Source organism: Culex quinquefasciatus, chromosome 2, assembly GCF_015732765.1.
Source record: "Culex quinquefasciatus strain JHB chromosome 2, VPISU_Cqui_1.0_pri_paternal, whole genome shotgun sequence".
NCBI lineage: Eukaryota > Metazoa > Arthropoda > Insecta > Diptera > Culicidae > Culex > Culex quinquefasciatus.
In genome coordinates, this window is record NC_051862.1 from 35,647,933 (window position 1) to 35,670,633 (window position 22,701).

Here is a 22,701-nt window from a genome sequence, read left to right on the forward strand (position 1 = left end):
TGGCACCATAACGCACTATGGCTCAAAATTCCCTAAAACATATCGATTTTTAATTTTTTTTTTTAATATTTATTTTAGGAATTCAACTTTTAGTGAAAAACATCGTAATCTTATCTTTCCGAATAAGAACCTACAACTTTCCCAAAGACATAAAATCGATCAGGAAAGCCCTTCTCAAGATACAGAATTCCAGACATTCACATACCCATTTTGTATGACCAGCCACTAAAATTGTATGGAGACTTGTATGGAAAAACTAATCATGCAAATCATGCATGGACAAATTATGAAATTAAACAAAAGGGATAAAATAACAATATCAAATTTCTGTTTTTATTCTAAAGGTTTTGTTTAATCTATGCCAAGCCTATAGGCCTTATAAGGATTAATATATTAAGTATTTGAAACAGTACAGAACTGTCATGCTTGAAAATTTGGTGGATAAAATATTTAAATTGAATAATTTAATATATTCCTTACTGTCTAACAACACCGGTCAAACGGTAGTAGCAATGACGTAGTAGTGCGGCGCCATCCGGTGAATTTCGCCAACAGGCCCCTGTTTGTGGTGGTCGCTCCAACTCCAGAGGTCATTGGCATTTCCCGCGCGTTGGAGTGTGACGTGTCGGGCCGATCGTCATCATTAGCGGATGGGTCCCCCTCCTCACCTATTTTGTCTCTGGGACAACGATTAAAGCAATTAAAAAATCATTCCAAAGTTAATTTGGTGCCAAGTTTGAAAGACGCCGCGCCAAAAGTGTTTCCCGGGATGGCTTGAGGTCGATTGAGAGTTGGTGATGGCGCTCGTTTGCGGAAAACAAAAGTGAAAGGAAAGTGACAGTGATGCTTATTTTGGGGGTCTTTTTGGCGGGAAATAAACCTAGATTGGATGGTGATGATCTTGAGGCTTGTAAGTCTTTCTTTATGGTTTGTTTTGTTGGTGTCTTTATGGTAGGCAACTAAAATCGAATAGAGTTCGAAATTCTGTTCGAGCTGTTCAACATAACTCAAGCTGTTAAGTAACTGCCAAAAAAGGCAACAATACACCTCATAACCAAACAAATTGCTCTCAATTGTTTGACAAAGCTCGCGTGTCAGACAACAATAAGTTCCGTAATCGGAAAACCTTAAACAAAAATTTCAGCAATTTCCATTCCGAACGTGTGCCAATGACTTCCTTTCACCGGATAATCGGCTCAAAAACCACTCCATGTCCTTCATTTTGTAAGCCATTACAGCTCGTACACGTTTGCTGGCAAAACACACACTCGAGCTCATCTAAACAAATGGATCCTAATTTTTAAACTTTTACTTTTCATTAACCAACGCTCGGATCAACACACTTGACTTGGCTTAGTCGGACGGATTTGCATCATTAGCTAGCGGCGGCACCGGTATGTGGCCGTTTTTAAGCTGGCGGCACGTGTGGTCTACCTGTGATGTGCGGGGAGCAAACAAGAGAAGCCACGATGGCTGCCACACACGTGGGTTAAACCTGGGATCATAATGAGGCTTCTCTGATCGGGGAGGGGGTTTGAAGAAATGATCAGCCGGTCGCGGTGGTGGAAAGAGCAACTCCATTTAGTAGCTGATCCCTGGCTAGTGATTTGGTTTTATTAGCGGGAACCCTTGGCTTATGGTGTTCGAAAAATGAACGAATTTTGAACAACTTGTTGGAACATTTTGTTAAAATATTGTCATCGAAGCGAATTTATATCCTTTTATGCAAAACCATGGCACGTTTTGTAAACTTTAGTCAGTTTTTTTTTTATTCTGCCTGTGTTTCTAAAAATAGGAGTTTGTCCAACGATCTTCAATTATTTTCGTCAATCGTATAGGGGAGAGTGGGGAGACTCGATCCCCTTTTTTTGTATCGCACATAACTCTTTCAATTTCTTACCAAACTTTGAACTTTTTGCATGAATTGAAAGCTTAAACATTCAACTATGTTTGGCTGATAAGGGTATTTCATCAGAAAAACTCTTCGAATCTTGCCAAGCGTTTTAAAAAAATATTTTAAACCGGCATTTTCAAAATGTTGGGGGTAATTTGATCCCCCTTTCAACATTTTTAAGAAATCTTAAGCAAAATGTTTCTTATTCATCCAAACTGTTAATTTTCTATAAGTTACAACAATTTCACATTAAACCTGTACGTTTGTGTTCAAAAAATAACAAGTTAGGCATGAAAAATATTTAAAAACTTAATATTTTCTTTTTTAGACCAAAATTGAGCATGTTTACAATAGCTGGTAATTTTTGTTTACAAAACTTTTGAAAAATTGTTCAAACTGCAGTAAGTTATGTACAACTATACTAAAGGAAACTATGTAAGAAAACCCAGCCCAATTATTTAATCTTGAGGCTGATTCCAGTGACTGTAAAAATGCAGGGATCAAGTCTCCCTAAACGCACTTTTTTAAACAATTGATTGTAAAAATAGTATGACGATAAATTTAACGTCAAATGCATAAGGGTTTTGGAGTTGATATGTTTATCAAACAATTCATGTGTAAAAAATATTTTTTTAATAATTTTTGAGTGTTTTTTATACTTATCAAAACAAAGAAAAAAGATCTCTTGGAAGTTTTTTGCAGCACTTTTTAGAAATATGTGTGTAACTCAATCTAAACATTTTTTAATTTTTTTTCTTTATTTTCTACAATGAGTTTTAGTCAATTTCGCACAACTTTCTAGAGCTAATTGTTTTACCCACATGCTGATGAGATACAGGCTTGGGATCAAGTGTCCCCGGGGATCAAGTCTCCCCACTCTCCTTTAACGCAACCAAATTTTCTAAATTGGACAAATACGCCGAGTGCTGAAAAATCAAAGTTTTCAACGAGATCCAAATTACATTTTTGATAAAAAAAAGTATTCTATTTCATCACATCAGAAAACAGGAAAAGAAAAAAGTCTCATAATATAAGAGCAAAAAAAATGTTTTTGAATTCTAAGATGTTTTGAAAACTTTTGGCAGTGCCTAAACTGCATGACGTCAAAAATTTTTTGAGAAACTTCTAGCATCAATATACAAGTATTAGAAGACTCGGAATTTTTATAAATATTTATTTATTGGTGTTCTTAGGCAAAGACTCAACAAACACGGTGCAAAACAAAACAATTGTGCTGTAAATAAAGAATAAAAAAAAATGTCAGTCAAAAATTAAAAGAGAATCATTAAGACTAGTGATTTTGCGGAAATTTAATATTTTACGATAAATCGCTTCTCAGTGCCTTTGAACTTTTTTTTTATTGGAATACTTCACAAGTTTTTTAGCAAGCATTTTGGAAACAAGTCACTAAAAAAGATTGCATGTCAAAAGAATGTTTCTTAAATCGAGATAATTGATTATACATTTTCAGTCGAATTTATTCATCCCTCAAAATTCAAAAAAAAAAAACTTTGATGAATATGACGTATAGGATGTGCTTTATTTTGAAGATATTTTAGCAAAAAAATTCATATCAAATCTCAGTAAAATTAAAAACTGCTGAATCATAAATTTAATTTACAGAAATTATTCAAAATTTTGAAACGTTTATCAAATGCATTTTTTTTTTTTCAAAAAAATTATAAATAAATTTATTTCAGCGGGTTTTATTTTTTATCTTGAACTACTGATAATTTTTTCGTCACTTTTCTGATCAAAATTATGCTAAAAGCACACATTTTTACGTATATGTTGGGCAATTTTCAGAGAACCGTGAAATTCCAATGTTTTGATTTTGGCATGCTGCAAAATTTCGATTTTTTGCCGTGAAAAATCAGTAGCCCTAAGAATCATGTAACAACAAATCAACGTCGTCGTGCTATCATGTCGTACGTCGCTTTTTCACATTCCGAGAAAAACGCGTTTTAATGTTTGACCTTAAATAAACAAAAACGAGAGCACACGATGTAAACAATAACAAACACGTTTTGTTTCGTTGACTGTTCTGTGCATTGACCCGAACTTTGGTCTAATTTAGTTGCCGGAGTCCCGAGTTATAATTGAAAATGTCAAACGCGTTCTGACCTGAAATCCCTTTGGCCAATTGTCGCATTTACATCAAATTTCAGGCTGTGACAAGATAGCACGACAAGATTGAAACTTCTTTCATATGAAAAGTGACAAAAATTTTCGGAGCTTTTTTAGTTTTTATTGAATATCTCAAGATTGAAATCGAATTTTGGGGATCTGTGAAGGTCAAAAGATGAGACATTGTGAGCTGCATAAAATGGCGTTCTTAACTCAATTTGGTCCAAAATGCACGTACGACAAGTTCACACGACGGTGACGAAATGTCATTTCTTGAGATTTGTCAGAGTTATTGAAAAATTGTTCTTCCTTGTGAGGCCAATACCAACCATATTATAAAATTTGCTAACAATGAAAGAGCAATAGAGCCAAATAAAAAAAAATAAAAATGTTGAAAAATGCAATTTTATTTAAACCGATTTTAAATTTTGTAAATATATTTTACAGATCATTTTAAGCTCACATTTCTTTGATTTTATGGACAACAGATCAGAAAAGAGATAAAACTATGAATTTTTTTTGTTAAATTTAAACACATTTTTGAAATTTTTGGCACAGCAAAACTGTAATCATACTATGGGACCATTTTGAAATTTAGTCTTGATTAAAACATTTTAAAATTACTTTTTTTTTCGAAGAGATTAGGCCGATGCAAATATTTAAAAAAGTTTTTGTCCCTCGGCCCTGGCCGAGGTCAAGGGGGGGGCAAAAAAAATAAAAAAATATAACAATTTAAATAACAAGCCATAGTCTTCACATTTATATGAAAAAAGTGTTTTAAAATACATTTTACACTAGTTCAGTTGTTTTGCAATCTCTAGTTTTCAAAAAATCTAAGATCTGACAAAAATAAAAATTGTATCGAAAAAAAAGATTTTGCATCGAAAATTTTCAAAAAAATTTAAGATTTTTTAATAAACCCAAACATGCTAAAAATGATTTTAAACGCAGAAGAATGCATTTTAATTTGATTTCAGCTGGTTGCACTTGAATTTTCATTGAAATTTTGAAGTTTATTGTAAAAATATTTTTTTGCCCCCTGATTTTTCGGGCCAATTTTGAAGGGGGGGGGGGGGGTGACAAAAACTTTTAAAAATATTTGTACCAGCCTTATAATTTTTTTGTTTGTACTAGGCAAAAATGAACAGTTTTTGTGATTTTGCAATTTTTTTATATCCATAATAAAACTGAACTTTTTAAAAAGTGAATTTAGTATACAACAGATTTTAGAACTATTTTAAGTCTTTTTTCGAGATTAAATGATGTTCCATTCAAACCTATTACACAGAATGAAATCAATTCTCTTCATCGTGAATTAATTTCTCGAATGTGAAAACCACGAAGGAATCTATTAATGAGTATGGTGCATTTGTACTATAAACGTGAATATATTCCTTCGTGGTTCTCGCATTCGTGAATTTAACTCACGATTTTGAGAATTGATTTTTTTCCGTGTAAGCAAAATTATGTTTCATTGAGGAAATTCTAAAACATTTAAAAATCTTTAATACACTAAATTTTTCTCACTAAAATTACAATCATCTTAAAAACTTAGCTAAGGGTTACTAATTCGTTCAAATATTCCGCAAGAAAAGAAACATCCCACGAAAAAGAAATAAACACTACCACGTGCCCCCTTAGCAGCGGTACCAACAACGATACACGACTTGACGGACGCGCGATGTACGCGATTAAAGTCGATTTTCACTTTTTTCACCCTCTGAGCCGTTATTTGTAAGAGCACAACAAAAACAAGCCCAGAAACAACATAATTGATAGACACGCGACCGGATTTTGCTGCAACGAACTTTTTTTTTCGGAGAAATGACTTAAGCTTCGAAAAAAAGTCAGTTGTTATAATTCGATCCAGCTCAGAGGTGATGCACGAGGCAAGTGTGTCTCTGGCACGCGGTTATTATCAAATCTGCGGAGAAAAAAAAGAGTGCAAAAGTGAGCCGAATGTTTTTTCCGATCAACTCTGCTCCGTTGCATAATGTACGAAGATCCGATTTTTGCCTCTTTTGAATTGTTGTTTGAATTCCGTTTTTTTTTTCTTGTGTTCAATGTGTCTTACTTAAGAAGTGTGAGCATTTGAAGGAAAAAAACGCGAAAAAAAACGGAAACAGTTGCGCAATATTTGCCATGAATCGCGCTCGATTCGGATACAATTGAGCAATTTTGATACACTTTGCCTTTTCGTGTGAGCATGCTGACTTTGGGGCAAATGTTGGGTGGGCCTTTCTTATGAGTTTTCTTCAGATCTGCCAAAGATGATTAGTGTCTAGGTTGGCATTCAAATTTATGTCATACTGACAATAGTGAACATTTTTGTGAAGTAGGTACGAATGCAAAATTCGTTTTTCATAATGAGAAATCTAATATATAGGTTAAATCGTAATCATACCAAGCCATTCAAACGAGTTATCACAGCAAAATCCGGTCATAAAACAACTAATTCCGCTTGATAAGAGGAAAAACCACTTTACAGACTGGTTGCACGAGATTGTGCCAAGTTCTACTGGTTCTAACTGCTTCGTCACAGCCACTTGTGCTCTCCAAGACAAGACAAGACCTCGACTGACATTCAACTGTCTGTGATTAGAACAGGCAGAAATGCTTGTTCGTAACTGAACCGGTGCGTTAGTAAGCATACTTGTACCGTACGCACTGGATTTGGACCCAATTCTTGGCAAAGGGGATGTTGGGTTCAATGTTTACTTTATTTTGAATTTTAATGTTCATAATATTGTTTGAACTTATAATGCATTTTAACTAATTTACTCTCAAAACTCAAGCACGTTTCTTATATAATGACCCATTTAACCTCAACTTACCCTAATTTACAATTAGTACTAGTTAGTTAGGATAGGGTGCACCGACGAACTTGAGTGTAAATACCGATGCAAGTGTTAGTTTTGTAATTATGGTATACTGCATCAGCTTCCAGGGTTTTTGAAGCCGTTGCTCGCATTGGTTGATGGATTGCGATGAAGGTATAACGAACGAACGCATGAATGAAGGAATGGGTTTCGAACAAGGAGAATTAGATGTTTTGAAATCTTAAATGCTTAAAAATGTCACTAAATGTAGCTCTATTTATAGTGTGATGGAAAGAAAGAAACTGTAAAAATAAGAAAAAATATGTGATTCTGACAGTAATCACCATAATATTCAACATCTAGGCCAACAACACATTATTTATTACCGAAAAAAACACTTTTTATATTTTATAATCTATCAGCCGTGAAAAGAATAAAAATATTTTCTTTGCACAATTTGTCATTAAATTTCAGCAACATATTACCCGAATAAAACATATTACCGAACATAAATTTGAGCATTAATCAATGCTAAACTTAGAGTATTTCATTAAAAAGCTATTTGTTACTCAAATTATTTTTCAAACCACTTCTGTATTGCATCACTACATTTTAAAACATTTTCGAAACGAACAGAAAACAGATTGCAGAAAAAGTATCTTTAGTTATTTTCTATGTCCAAAACCAATTGGACTAATTGGAATTATTGGACCTTTTCAAAAAAAATCACAACAAGAATACTCAAGTTGGTGAAACAAAAAACGGCTTTTCTCATAATTTCAGGATTTAATTTCCTTCCACACGATGAACACCATCTTCTACAGTGGTCACTAAATTTGACTGACTTGAAATTGTCATGGAATTCGGTCGTTTTTTTTTATTTATTTATTTGCGTTTAAGGACCACTTAACTCAAGAGTCATTCGGGTCCGAAAGTTGTTTTGTTAAGTTAAGAAGAATTATGAACTAGTTTTCTTTCATATAAAAAATAATAATAAAAAACTTAATTCAATAAAAAAAATGTGAAACTATAATTTTATTTTAAAAACATACATTTATTATAAATATTTGGAAATTATTAATTAAATTACTTATTTCTCATTTTCTAAGATAATTTATAAAACATTAAAAGTTTTGAAAGTTGAACGAATGAAAACTACTAAAAACCATCATTTGATTCTAAATATAGGTATGTTTCAAAACAGAAACTTTTGCTTATTTGAAAACCAGTCTTTTTAAATTACCGGTAAAATCGGAAAAAATGTCCAACCGTTCTGAAAATCAGGTATTGATTCTGTGGACCACTGCGGGTCTTCCAGCAAATTTTGCCCAGATTTGAATATGAGATTTTTTACTAAAATCACGAGATTACTTTTTATGAAATTAAAAAATAGAAACAGCGAAACAAGCTGCAAAAAAATTGAAAAAACGGATGAATCATACATTAATGAGTAACTTTTTCACAAAAAATAACTCAAATTGAATATTCAAAATATTTTGTTTAAATAATGAGTATTGTGTTGGAAATGTGCGCAACGGATTTGTTAGTATATATTTAAATCTTTCGCTTAATTTCCCTTCTTAAATAATTGTTGTCACTCTGAGGTGTAATTTTTAATGAAGTTTTATATAAAATTACTCAGTATTTACAAATAGACATCAAAAAAAATTAAGACAACTTAGACTATCACAGGTTGTCCAAATTACTCAGCCATTTGTTTTGAATTAAGACATGCTTTTTATTTGTTGGGAAACAATATGTTATTTTAATTCTTTTTTGTTAATGATAAAATTATATTTCATTTAAATTTAATTGTTTTCATTCATTTAAAACTTTTATTTCAAACCAATTAAAGATACTATTTACTTAATAAATTCATAAATCTTATTTATCATATATATCGCAAAATAACATATTTAACGCAAAAAATGATAAATCAGGAATATTATTCCATACAAATTCTTCCACCCAGGTCGTTATGATTGACAGCAAAACAATGATTTTAAGTTATATTTTAGCAAAAACTGTGAAGTAATTTTAATTACAAATATAAAAAAAAAACCTGGTAAAATGTTACAAGCTAAAAAGATAGTTCAATCCAAACATATTTGTCAAACTAAATAAACGATAATTTTCCAAAAAATCTTAAAATTGGTTTATATGTTATCAACAAGAATAAGTACCAATAATAAAAATGAAAGTGAAGTTACGGTATGGTGAAGTTACGGTTCATCAAGTACGGCAAAAAGTTTTTTTTTTCGCGAAACATTTTTTTTCTTGAAATCTTATATTTTTTGAAAAATAATTATATCAACTATACGGATATATAAACATTGGCTTTGGTACTTTTGTGACTGGTACTTTCAATTATTATTATTATTTTAACTTCTTTACCTTATAAAATTTACAAAGTTTCCATTAGTAGTTCAACAATTCACGATGTTGTATAAATTACCAGAAATTATCTGAAATACCATAACGTTTCAAATTTTTGGATATAATCTACTGAGCAATTCTCCACAAAATCGGTCTTTTTTCTTTATTTTAATTTTTTGTATTTTGTAATCCGACCATTTTGCATCTTTTGAAGGAATTTTTTGATCGATTTGGTGTCTTCGGCAAAGTTGTAGGTATGGAAAAAGACTACACTACACTTTTTGGTGATTTTTAATTTCACTCTTTTTTGATTTGCAAAAAACTATTCTGTATTCTTTTCTTATATGTTTTAGGGAACATCAAATGCCACTTTTCAGACATTTCCAGAACGGGCAAAACATCTTTGACCGAGTTATAAATTTTTGAATCAATATCGTTTTATTTTTTCTATAAATCGAAATACTGGTCGCAAACATTTTTCAACTTCATTTTTCGATTTAAAATCGAATTTGGAATCAAAAAGTCAAATCAAATCAAATTATTCGCTCTACAGCATTGCCTTGGCGTTCTCGATTGCGAGATTCCTACTCGAAACTAGGTGTTCGAAGGCTTGATTGTTGAGGCAATTGCAAACCTCTTTTTACACCTTAGCTTCCACCCCGGGATTCGAACTGACGACCTTTGGATTGTTAGTCCAACTGCCTACCAGCGACTCCACCGAGGCAGGACCCAGGGAGACGACTCCTACACCTGGACTGAGCTAACCTTTTTAGGTTAGTCCGGGACCAACATTTACTTCCCTTCCGACGGAAGGCGTGATCAGACAAATCTCGTCTCGAAAAATGCCACCGGGACCGTCTGAAATCGAACCCAGGCCGGAATCAAAAAGTACTTTAGTGTAATTTTGATAAAGTGCACAGTTTTCAAGTTATAGCCATTTTTAGGTAACTTTTTTGAAAATAGTCTCTTTTATTTTTGCCTTCCTCACTGAGGTAAGGCTATAATCCTGCTCTAAGAATGAACTTTCTATTAAAAGCTCCTAGACCTACCTTCATGTAAACATATCGACTCAGAATCGAAAACTGAACAAATGTCTGTGTGTGTGTATGTGTGTGTATGTGTGTGTGTATGTGTGTGTGTATGTATGTATGTGACCAAAATTCTCACTGAGTTTTCTCAGCACTGGCTGAACCGATTTTGATCAAACCAGTTGCATTCGACTTGGTTTAGGGTCCCATACATCGCTATTGAATTGTTTGAAGTTTCGATAAGTAGTTCAAAAGTTATGTATAAAAATGTGTTTTCACAAATACCAGGATCTCAATTATATGCATGTAAACGATATCCGGATCCATCATCCGACCCATCATTGGTTAGGTAATTGAAAGGCCTTTCCAATGAGTCCAAGACATTGAAGATCTGGCAACCCTGTCTCGAGTTATGACCACTTAAGTGATATTTATGTACTTTTTTAAAGCCGGATCTCACTTAAATGTATGTAAACGATGTCCGGATCCATCATCCGACCCATCGTTGATTAGGTAATTGAATGGCCTTTCCAATGAATCCAAGACATTGAAGATCTGGCAACCCTGTCTCGAGTTATGACCACTTATGTGATATTTATGTACTTTTTTGAAGCCGGATCTCACTTAAATGTATGTAAACTATGTCCGGATCCATCATCCCACCCATTGTTGGTTAGGCAATTGAATGGCCTTTCCAATGAATCCAAGACATTGAAGATCTGGCAACCCTGTCTCGAGTTATGGCCACTTAAGTGGTATTCATGTACTTTTTTGAAGCCGGATCTCACTTAAATGTATGTAAACGATGTCCGGATCTATCATCCGACCCATCGTTGGTTAGGTAATTGAAAGGCCTTTCCAATGAGTCCAAAACATTGAAGATCTGGCAACTCTGTCTCGAGTTATGACCACTTAAGTGATATTTATGTACTTTTTTGAAGCCGGATCTCACTTCAATGTATGTAAACTATGTCCGGATCCATCATCCAACCCATCGTTGGTTAGGTAATTGAAAGGCCTTTCCAATGAGTCCAAAACTTTGAAGATCTGGCAACCCTGTCTCGAGTTATGACCACTTAAGTGATATTTATGTACTTTTTTGAAGCCGGATCTCACTTAAATGTATGTAAACGATGTCCGGATCTATCATCCGACCCATCGTTGGTTAGGTAATTGAAAGGCCTTTTCAATGAGTCCAAAACATTGAAGATCTGGCAACCCTGTCTCGAGTTATGACCACTTATGTGATATTTATGTACTTTTTTGAAGCCGGATCTCACTTAAATGTATGTAAACGATGTCCGGATCTATCATCCGACCCATCGTTGGTTAGGTAATTGAAAGGCCTTTCCAATGAGTCCAAAACAATGAAGATCTGGCAACCCTGTCTCGAGTTATGACCACTTAAGTGATATTTATGTACTTTTTTGAAGCCGGATCTCACTTCAATGTATGTAAACTATGTCCGGATCCATCATCCAACCCATCGTTGGTTAGGTAATTAAAAGGCCTTTCCAATGAGTCCAAAACATTGCAGATCTGGCAACCATGTCTCGAGTTATGACCAATTAAGTGATATTTATGTACTTCTTTTAAGCCGGATCTCAATTCAATGTATGTAAACTATGTCCGGATCCATCATCCCACCAATCGTTGGTTAAGTAATTAAAAGACCTTTCCAATGAGTCCAAGACATTGAAGATCTGGCAACCCTGTCTCGAGTTATGACCACTTAAGTGATATTTATGTACATTTTTGAAGCCGGATCTCACTTAAATGTATGTCAACGATGTCCGGATCCATCATCTTATCCATCGTTGGTTAGGTAATTGAAAGGACTTTCCAATGAGTCCAAAGCATTGAAGAACTGACAACCCTGTATCGAGTTATTACCACATAAGTTATACATTGTGTTCTTTTTTTCTGGATCTAAAAAAATGATGAAACCACTCATATACCCATTTTTGGTAAAAAGTGAGGAAGGCATCAACCACATAGGTGGATTAAGTTAGTTTTTTATTTAGTGCTCATGTTTTCCCACCTTTGAAAAAAATATTTTTGAAGAGCTGAGAAAATTCTCTATATTTTGCTTTATTGAACTTTGTGGATACGACCCTCATTCGCTGTGATATTGCCATGCAAAGGTTAAAAAAGTAGGAAAATTGATGTTTTCTAATGTCGATATCTCAGCAACTTTAAATATGAAACATTCGTGACATTTTCTAATCTTTTTGACAAAAAACATTTTCAAATTTTTTGAATAATAACTAACATTTCAAAAGGGCAAAACATTCAATATAAGACACCAAATCGATCAAAAATTCCTTCAAATGATAATTTTCATATAGCATGTTTGTAAGGACAGCTGCCAAATTTGTATGGAAAAGTTTATGAACTAATGAGGCAAAATGGCTTCTTTGGGCATACCGAAGGCACCAAAAAAGTTTCAGCCGAATTAAAAAAAACGAACGAACGAAAACTCAGAGGTTTGCTCTACTACTGAACTGGAAGCTTCATCAATTCGAAAAATTTGATCAGTTTCACCACATGAAAACCACGCGCCCTGCAAAGGTACGTCATTCAAAAGCGTCCACCTCTGGTGTTGGCCTGGTCGTCCCCCCAAGTTCACATCGATTGTAATTCAAATGAAAACGAAAGTTTTTCCACCTCTTTCAAACGTGGTGGTGGGAGAAACAGCGCGAGGGTGGGCAAATGTTTGTAAACAAACGACCCGCGAAGGAATGCTGGCGTTGTCTAGTAGACTCGGAAGACAACCGGGAAAAAAAACCTGCATTTTCCTCCGTTTTGAACTATAGTTCTTTGACCAGCCAGCATAAAAGCATGCTCTTTTACGGCAGAAAACGGAAGGTGAAGTGTGCGCACTAAATGATGGTAATCGTGAACGGGGTGGCAACTTCCCACCAGACGCAAACATTGAGATTTCTGGTGGGTGGGTGGAGCAGGAAAACAGAATTGAATTAGTTTTCTCTCATTGTGTGTGTGTGTGTGGGTATGGGGTGATGAGATGGTGGCGCTTTTGATGGACCTTTTTAAACCTAGGCAGTAGCTTAGTTTGAGCTTGTAATGGCATTGGATTTGCAGACCTTGCCTCGGTAGGTATGGTAATGATGGTTAATTTGGGAGATTATAAATTACGAAGAGGTTGGCATAACCGTGAGGGCAAGGAAGCGGGAGGAGTTTTACTGTGTGAGCAAAGGTTGATTAGATTGTAAAATTAATTTCGAGTAATGTGGTTTACAGTGGCGGAAGGAAAGTGAAATTAATGACAGTAAAGTAGCAATTTTGAAGGTAAATTTTGGTTTTCATGTTTGTGTTTCTAAGAAGGCAGTATTTTTGAAGTACATCACTTAACCCTGATAAACCCTCAACCTTGTCAAGATCAACTTGCGGTCACTCGAAGCAAAAAGTAAAATTTATGGACTCACCAATCGGAGTTCCCTCCACCCAAGCTGCACTTGCACTTTCCTCTCATGATCCGGCCTCTTCAAACTAGTTTTGATTATCGAGCTGTCAGCCTGTCACCGGTTGAACAGCTCCGCGACCTCCCGCCACGTCCGGTGTCGATGATCTGTCAAAACGAGGGGCGTGGACGTTAACGTACTTTAGCTAAGTGACTTCAAATTGGCCCCGAACCTAATCAATAATATGTTTCTTTCTTTTCGCCTTTCCAATTTTACAGATGGCTTGTGGTATCTCCTGCGTGGACGCCGCGCTCAATCGGTCCTTCTTCCGGCTGGGAGTCTTCATCGGACGCCATCCGGGCTACTTTCTGATAGTGCCCGTGCTGCTGGCCCTGCTGTGCATGACCGGGTAAGGATTAGGAGATATACTACTAACGGTGTGTTACATAAACGAAATAGTTTTGAGTTATCACATTTCTGGACGTCAAGCAACTTTTCAACAATCGGAACGATTGCACGTTTTAAAATGTTGCTTTTTCAAGTTTCATGACAAGGTTTTTAAAGGAAAAGAAATGTGTCAGATATGTTGGAACTTGACTAAGAAATGATTTTCCCCTTTATGTTCATCTACGACTCTTGAAAATATGTCACTTAAAATATCATTCCTTATCGTCTCTCACCCCATCCTTGACAAGTCAAACACATCTCACGTAATCTCTCCAAACAAAAAATTATGACTTTTTTGTCCCATTTAACCGATTTGGCCTTCAGCTTAAACCTGCCTGAACTCACCCAGCTCTCACCCAAGCTGCTGCCCGGCTGTTTGCAAAGACACATAAATGAGATAAGTAAAGTCTACCATCGCCGGTCCTCTCATTCCATAAACAAAACTCACTCGTCGATTACGTCGATCGTGTTTATACTCGCCAAACAAAAGCTTTCATCAGTGCAATTTAAAGTTTTTTTGCTGCTTGCTGCAACTTGAAACTGTACATATTTTTCAATTAAAAGCGTTCCTAATTGAAAAAACGCGCGCAGCACCTCTTCACTGTGCCTCATCCTTAACCGGCTAATGGCTGAGAAAACCAAGTGTGTGAAAATTAATTGAATCATTCTCGATCGGCCATTTACCGATCAACACCTCAAAATTCCTCACCAGTTAATAACCGTTTGGTTCGCAGAACTATAAACAACCATGCCCGATGTAGCTCTCAAGAACGCACTCAAGAATCAGTTAGCCATACAAGAGGAATGATTCGCCTTACGTAATAAAGTGACCGGTTCAAAGCCGGTTTTCAGAACTGAACAAACTTTCACTTTCCACAACCATTAAGTAGGTTATTCAAACGATTCCTTGATTCTTTGCATGTTTGTTCTGTAACATTCTAAACAAGTTAATTCGCGTTAAAATGCACCGAAAGTCCACAACCAGCCATAAGCCCTTTTCAAAAGTTACACCCCAACTCAATTCGTTCTCCTTGCACGCGCCCAGCATTCTAATTCTCCATGTTCTGCTTCTCACTCCAACTCCAACAGCTACCAACAGATCAAGTACGAGATCGACCCCGAGTACCTGTTCTCGCCGATCCGGGGCGAGGGCAAGTCCGAGCGTGCCATCGTCGAGAACTACTTCAAGGTCAACTACACACACCGGTTCAACGTGGGCCGCATCACCAGACCGGGTAAGCTTTTGAGAAAGGATATTGGAATTGATAAGGATTTATGTTTGTCAAAAAAAGATTGCAGGATTTTTATTTTATGGATGCTTTTTGACTGGAATGTTCTGTTCTGATTGGTCGGCTTTCTCAGTCGGTTAAAAATAATCAAGCGATGTTTATATTAAAACTGCCCGACGTTTCGACCGGTTTTGTCGGTCTTCTTCAGGGGAAACTGTAAATTTATTCACAAAATTGGCAAGGGGAACACAACGAAACATCATATGGGACTCACTTTTGTCTAGTCGCTATCGTACTGTTCGTTACTCTCCAACGGTAGGGTGTCTGGTTTGTAATAGTTAGATGGTGGTTTTCCCTAAGTAAGTGTAAAAAACTATGTGTAGTTGTCCAAAAAATATCGAAAAATCGACTTACTGCATAACCGACAACAAATTCAAAATCTCGGTAACGACACTGTTCACTATCCCAACTTTGCAAGGGTTTAGCTTTCATACAATATGGTGTGGCGGTGTGTATCGCTTGGATGATCCCAACGGTGGGTTATTGTGTGTTAGTAGTTTGTGTGTGGTTGGAGATATCCGAAAGAGGATTGTTTCTTCGTGTTACAGATGGTTTGATAGTGTGTAGAATCCCCGAGTATGTGTTACTTAGGCCATATACGTCAGTACGGCGGTTGACCGTCTTGTCCGTATTGGCGATGTGACACATTTCCAACACTGATAAAGCAGAGGGTTTAAATGTTTTATCAATGATCTTGACCTGGGTGAGATCAAAATCGGTTATGCAGTAAGTCGATTTTTCGATATTTTTGGACAACTACACATAGTTTTTTACACTTACTTAGGGAAAACCACCATCTAATTATTACAAACCAGACACCCTACCGTTGGAGAGTAACGAACAGTACGATAGCGACTAGACAAAAGTGAGTCCCATATGATGTTTCGTTGTGTTCCCCTTGCCAATTTTGTGAATAAATTTACAGTTTCCCCTGAAGAAGACCGACAAAACCGGTCGAAACGTCGGGCAGTTTTAATATAAACATCGCTTGATTATTTTTAACCGACTGAGAAAGCCGACCAATCAGAACATTTTTATTTTATTTTTTCAATTGTAAAAAAAATTCAACTGCTTGAAGTATTAATGATTGAGCTTACTTAGGTCCAAATTACACAAAAAAATAAGCCCGATATGGACATAAAAATATGTATCTTGAGAATGGATTATCTGAACAATTTGGTGTCTCCGGCAATGCCATGATAAGGACTTTTCAGGAAAAATATGAACACGATTTATGAATTTGATTTTTAGTGACAAACTAAAAGTAGAATTACCAAAAAAAAAATATTTTAAAATATTTTAAAATATTTTTTGATATCTTTTTAAAAAAAAACTCTTGATATGTTTTTTGGGAAATAAAACGACATCTTTTGAGTTTAGGTTGAAAAAAAAAATTATTGAAAAAATATCAAAAATATTGTCAAGTAAAATGTGAAAAATCATTGTGCAACGGCCTAGCAAATATTTTTGAAGTTTATGTCCCTCGGCTCTGACCAAAGTCGAGGGGGAGGGGCAAAAAAATATAAAATTGAAATTACAAGCCTAGGTTTCAACATTTGGATGAAAAAAAGTGTTTTAAAATGCATTTTACAGACATACAGTTGCTTTCCAATCGTTAGTTTTGAAAATATCGAGGTACTGACGGATTTTTTATTTCGCAAAAAAAAACTTATCGTGGGACTGTACATTGGTAGGGTAGAGTAGTCATCAATGAGACACGGGGAACAATGATAAAATGGCTATCACAAGTCGTAGTTTCAACCAATCAGGCTCATATTTGGGGGAAAGGTGTGTCTACTGGATACACGTCTGCCATAATAGTGGCTTTGGTTATGGACGCTCCCTTGACAAGTTATTCATAAATGATTGATTCTGGGGTGTAAAAGTAAATTATGGACAAAAAATATTTTTTCGCTTGTAGGCTGCCATTTACACCAAACCTAATATTTATTCAAATTTCTTTCGACGTTCCATAGGTATTAAGTTGGGCTACAATGTCCTTTCATTAGATTTGGCCAAAATTTAGAATATACCCAGAATCCAGGGCTGTCTCATTGTTCCCCACTCATTTCAGCCCATGGGTAACAATGAGACACTTTGATTTTTCTTCAATAAACTTTTCAAAATCGGTGGAAATCTTTCAAAACATGAATCAAAAGTGATTTTTGGCATATTTATAGAGTTTAAACTTCATTTAACCAAAAATACAAAGTTATTTGGTATTAATATATGGATTTTACAAAATTTTAATACTTTTTAGTATAACTTTTGTTAATAAAAGGTTCATGTTGGCAAAATTTCTCTAAAATGATCAAGGCAAGTCACCTGCAATGGAACAATACAAAAACATGATGTTTTGCTAGAAAAATGTTGATTTTCGTAGAGTGTCTCATTGTTCCCCAGCTGTCTCATTGTTCCTGCCAAGTGCGTCTACAATGAGACAGTTGAATAACTCTGGCTGTAGACGTCAGATCGATCTCATATTTTGGTCAATGTTAGAACACATTAAAAGAAAGATAATGCAACTAAAAGCTCATTAAAAAATGCTGATGAAAAAATTTGAAAAATCGTTGAAAGTTGAAAACCAAAAGTGTCTCATTGATGACTACCCTACCCTATTTCATGAAAATTTAAAATGTTTTCAAAGGAGTTCAAACATACTGAATATGATTATAAAAGCGGAAAAATGCATTTTTTGAAGTTTTTCGAAAAAATATTTTTTTGCCCCGGATTATTCAGGCCAACTTTGAGGGGAGAGGGGAGAGGGTCGACATAAACTTTGATAAATATTTGCAATGGCCTTATATGCACAATTAATTTTTTTAAATAAAATTTATTTAACTTTTTTTGATAAAGTGCACCATGTTCAAGTTATAGGCATTTTCAGGTGTATTTTTATACAATTTAAAAATACTTAATGAAATGAAAAAAAATTTTGAAATTTTAAAAGCACAGCATTTTGAAATGTCCAAAATAATTGTTTTAAGCCCATTCATAAAGATACTATTGATTATTAAAAACTGAAATTAGTTTAATCGAAAAGATCAGAAAAATTACACTAAATTTATTTTTCAACATTGGAAATCGAACCAATAGTTTCCAAGATATCGTGAGTTGAAAAATAAGGGCATAATTAGATAACAAAAAAACTATTTTTTCCAAAATTTAAACTTTAAAAGCTGTATCTTAGGGATGCGCGACAAATGTCGAAGGACATAAGATTTCAAACAAATCCATTTTTTTTTCTGTGGGTTAATCTATTTTTTAATTTTTCAGAGCTTTTTAATAAAAAGAATAACTCCAAACCCATTTTTTTTTAGTTTTTCAATTAACTTAAAAAATATTATTTATTGTAATAATTTTGTGAGTCATTCCATTCTTTCAAACATGGGCAGTTCTTTAAAAATGATAAAGTCTGACTTCTTAAAATATTTGGATTTTCCATTCTTTCGAATAAGCAATTCTTGATGATTGTAATATTTAGATTAGTGAGTTTTGAACAGTTTTTCAAAAAATGCGACTTATTTTTTTTTCGAATTTAAAAACAACTTATTCTTGATTGTAATTATTTTTTTGTGATTTTTTCTATTCTGTTAAACATGAACAGTTCTTTAAAAAAGTCTGACTTCTATAATATTTATAAAGTTTATTTTTATTTTTAAACACAAACTATGCCAAATTATATTATTTTTGGGTTTTTTTTATTCTTTCAAATATGAGCAGTTCTTTCAAACTAGGTTCGACTTCTTAAATATTTTTTATTTAAAATCCCCAATTCTGGACAGCCGTGATATTATTTGTTTTTTTTTAACTTGAGCAAAAGATATTTTAAAAAAGTAGGGTTAGAATATTTTAGTGACTTTTCATTCTTTAAAACATAAACAATTAAAGAAAAGAGCAAAAGTTTTGCTTAGTAAATATTGTTGATAGTTTTCTATGCTTTTTTAATCTATCCTTCATGGTCATATTAGTTCCTCAGAAAAATCTGACCATTATTTATGTTATTGTTTTATGTTAAATCCTCTTTTTTTCCCTCTTTCGAAAAAATCTCAAAAAAAAAGTTCTTCTTTGTAAACAAATATTTAACAAACATTCGATCTTTAGTCCTTTCGACGATTTGTTCATTCAACCTGATGTCTTTCATATATTCGTGTCTTAGTAACCAGCAATCCGATCAGCTATGTCGGTGGTGATTTAAAAAAAAATAAGAAATTTTACCTTTAAATGTCTTTATCTAGAAAGTGCACTTCATAAAAAAGTCATATTCGACTGCAAAAACTTATTTTGCATCTCAAAAAAATTTTGTTGACAATATCTATTTGGATATTTGACAAAAATCTTTTCTTTTTTATTTTGAGAATTCAACTTTTAGTGTTAAAAAATACAAAAAAAAATTGAAATTTTTTTTACGAAATAGGATATCACGAAAAAAATGTGTTATTTTAGAAAATTACTCTATTTCTAAAACAATTTATTTTGCTAAACGAAAAAAATACTGACAGTTCATCCTTCGGAACGTCTTCAAAGGAGAAATTCAGAGATAAAATTGCAAAGAAAAATTAGGAAATAAAAGAATGGAACTGCACAATTATGTAAAACAGTACAAGTTGAATTGCCTACAAAATAAGCACGTGCATCGTAAACATGATTCACATACCCATCGCACTGATGTTGATAATGATGCGAAAAGGTAGCATTTTTTGCTCTCAATTGCTTCAGTTTTTTTTTTTTTTTTGCTGCTCCAATCATTCCGATGTAATCTACTAAACAGATTTTTTTTGCACCCCAAGTATGGAATCTATATGGAAAATAATTACCACTGGCTGAGGGTAGAGGTACGCTACAGATAATTAATTAGATTATGATCCGATTGTAGGAACTGCCTTATGAGGTGATGGCTAATAACGTCATGATTCGAAATCCGGACACTTAGTACCATATTATTTTTGTTATAGCTGGCAAAAAAAAACATGTAATAAGTTGGAAATGTAGAAATATCATCAGGATTTAGTATAAACAGTCAGTTTTAAGAGAATGCATGCAAAATATGTCTTTTCAAACAATTTTTCATCAGAATTTTGAAAATTAAAATGACTTGTTGTGCTTCGAATCCCGGACACTGTTAAAAGCTGATTCGAAATCCGGACACTTTTGCTTCGAATTCCGGACACTCGATTTTGCTTATGAATCGCACAAATTTGGACTGAAATGTTAGTGAATGGCATTCTTTAAGCCTCAAATAAGCTGTTAACATCAAAACAATCGATAGTTTATATAAAAATTTGCTAGAATTTAAGGAAATCAAAAACATAAATTTCTGCTTTGCTTTCCCGGTGCTTCGGACGCCAATGAAATATTTCCGTTGAAATGTTTCGCATTTTTGGTAAACTTATAATTTTGTTTTATTTTATTGTTTTGACATTAACTACAGCGTTCAAACAAACTTTAAATGAAAGTTGGTGTTAGAATTAATCAAATAACACAGTTTTGACATTCATAATGCGAACTTATATCCAAATAATTGATAAAACAAGTTGAAGTGTCCGGGTTTCGAAGCGTCCGGGAATTCGAATCATGACGTTAATAACCCATCGGAGCCACGTGAGCCGGTTTGCGGACGTCTCCCAGAATTACGCACAATTCTTGGGGTGCCCGAGGAATTTTGTTGATTAAGATTCATATCAAGCGGGATGAGCGCGTGTGGGCAATTAAATTTAAGAGTAGTTTTTTTATCATTGATTGATACGATTTGCATAAAACGTGATACGATGTAAGTTTATCGCAAAATGGAGTGTCTTAAGAGCGATAAATGTTATCCCTGTTTTTCTAGGACTTACATGATCATTAAACCAATTAGGGCGAGTGCAACTTAATAACTCGCTTAATCTTTTTGTTGTTGTTGTTCGGCGGTAAGTTATAAGGGTCGGTCAAAGGTCTATCTGGTTATATCTTTCTTTCAAGGAAATCCCTTGAAGGTTGCACTGAGAGAACAATCAATCATGGCTAAGGTGGAGGCTTGGTCAGCTCTTAATTAAGACATCAGACAAGGTTGAAGTCATAAAGTTGCACGTGACTGCAAACAAGCGTTGAAACTGAGGTGTTTTTCCGTGTATTTGAATTTGTCTCCGACGTTTTCATGTATTTGAATAATTACTATATCAGATTCTGTCAACTCCTTAGCTCAAGCAATATCGGAATCCTGTCGCCACACACGTGGAATGAATCTGTCTCCAACAACCGGTCTCCTTCAAAGTACCGGTAGTTGCACTAAAGTCGTTTAAACAGTAAAGGTAATTACACTTGGCAACTCCCTTCACTGCCTGAAGCAGGCCAGAACAACCGCAACTGATACTGGTCAACACTGTTCGATGACTGGACGATAATCCTTCGGTACTGTACACAAGCTGTGCTGCAGCTCGATCACGTAAAACTGGTCTACTTGACGACGATCAAGGACAGATTACCCAGCTGGGCGGTTGCCTTTAGGGTAGCTTGTGGGAACTGATTGCAATGCATCATGATTTTTTTTTGTTGAAGACCTGAACACGTCTTGGAAAGGTCAGCATTATTTGAAGATTTTTGTTTTAATTTAATTGGATTTATTTTTGGAGTTTACAAACATTCTGCTTTCGGTAACCCTTAAAAACTCAGTAGAATCGCCAAGGGCAATAACTTAATGCTAAAGATTCTTGTTTTTTCTCGAGAAATGCAATCTTAACCTGCTCCAACAAATTAATCAGTGAGCACGATTAAGTCTCTCTACCAATCTGCAATTACAGTGCCTTTTTCTGCAATTTCATCGTCCCAACCGGTGTTGTGTGCGTTTTGTGCACGCAAAAACAAAACGGCATCAAGCCGGTGTGTGCATTGACCTCATTTAACGAAAATGGCCCGACATTGGCCAGCATGCAGCAGAAGAAGAGGCTTGTCGGTGGTGGATTTGCAGCAGCAGCAGCGGTTTGTAAGACAAGTTGTTGCAGCTTGCGTGTGATGCACACTTGCACCAGCACCACCTTGAGGAAGCCAAAAAGGCTAGTTTTGATGACAAGTGTGGAGGAAGAGAGAAAAATGTCAGGTGGAGTGGGATTGCAAGTCAAAAAGTAGTTGGAAAATTGTACCTTGAAATGAATTTTGGTAGTTAATTTATTTTTTTTAGTCTGATAAGTTGTTTCTGTAACTGTAACTGTAACTTTTAAGTTTATGATGCTTAGTTCTAAATCACCTTTTTCTTTGAAAAGGTCGTCAAGGTAAAGTTGTTAAAAAAAACACATAAAGTTTGAAAAAAACACTAAATGAAAA

The 22,701-nt window shown here is 34.6% G+C and overlaps 1 protein-coding gene and 2 long non-coding RNA genes across 3 annotated transcripts in view; 2 read left to right on the forward strand and 1 right to left on the reverse strand.

Moving 5' to 3' along the window:
- Positions 1-22,701, forward strand: part of LOC6053330 (patched domain-containing protein 3) — a 165,935-nt gene that overhangs the window by 64,482 nt on the left and 78,752 nt on the right. Inside the window, exons 2-3 of the mRNA XM_038252559.1 lie at positions 13,945-14,075; positions 15,203-15,348. Coding sequence (XP_038108487.1) covers positions 13,945-14,075; positions 15,203-15,348 — 277 coding nt within the window. The remainder of the gene's footprint in view (positions 1-13,944; positions 14,076-15,202; positions 15,349-22,701) is intronic.
- On the reverse strand, positions 15,456-15,713 carry LOC119766784. Its single transcript, XR_005277125.1, has 2 exons — positions 15,617-15,713; positions 15,456-15,556 (listed from the first exon to the last, which is right to left on the reverse strand). It is a non-coding gene; the product is annotated as an uncharacterized LOC119766784 (long non-coding RNA).
- LOC119766785 lies at positions 16,220-16,434 on the forward strand. The gene is made up of 2 exons (XR_005277126.1): positions 16,220-16,267; positions 16,328-16,434. It is a non-coding gene; the product is annotated as an uncharacterized LOC119766785 (long non-coding RNA).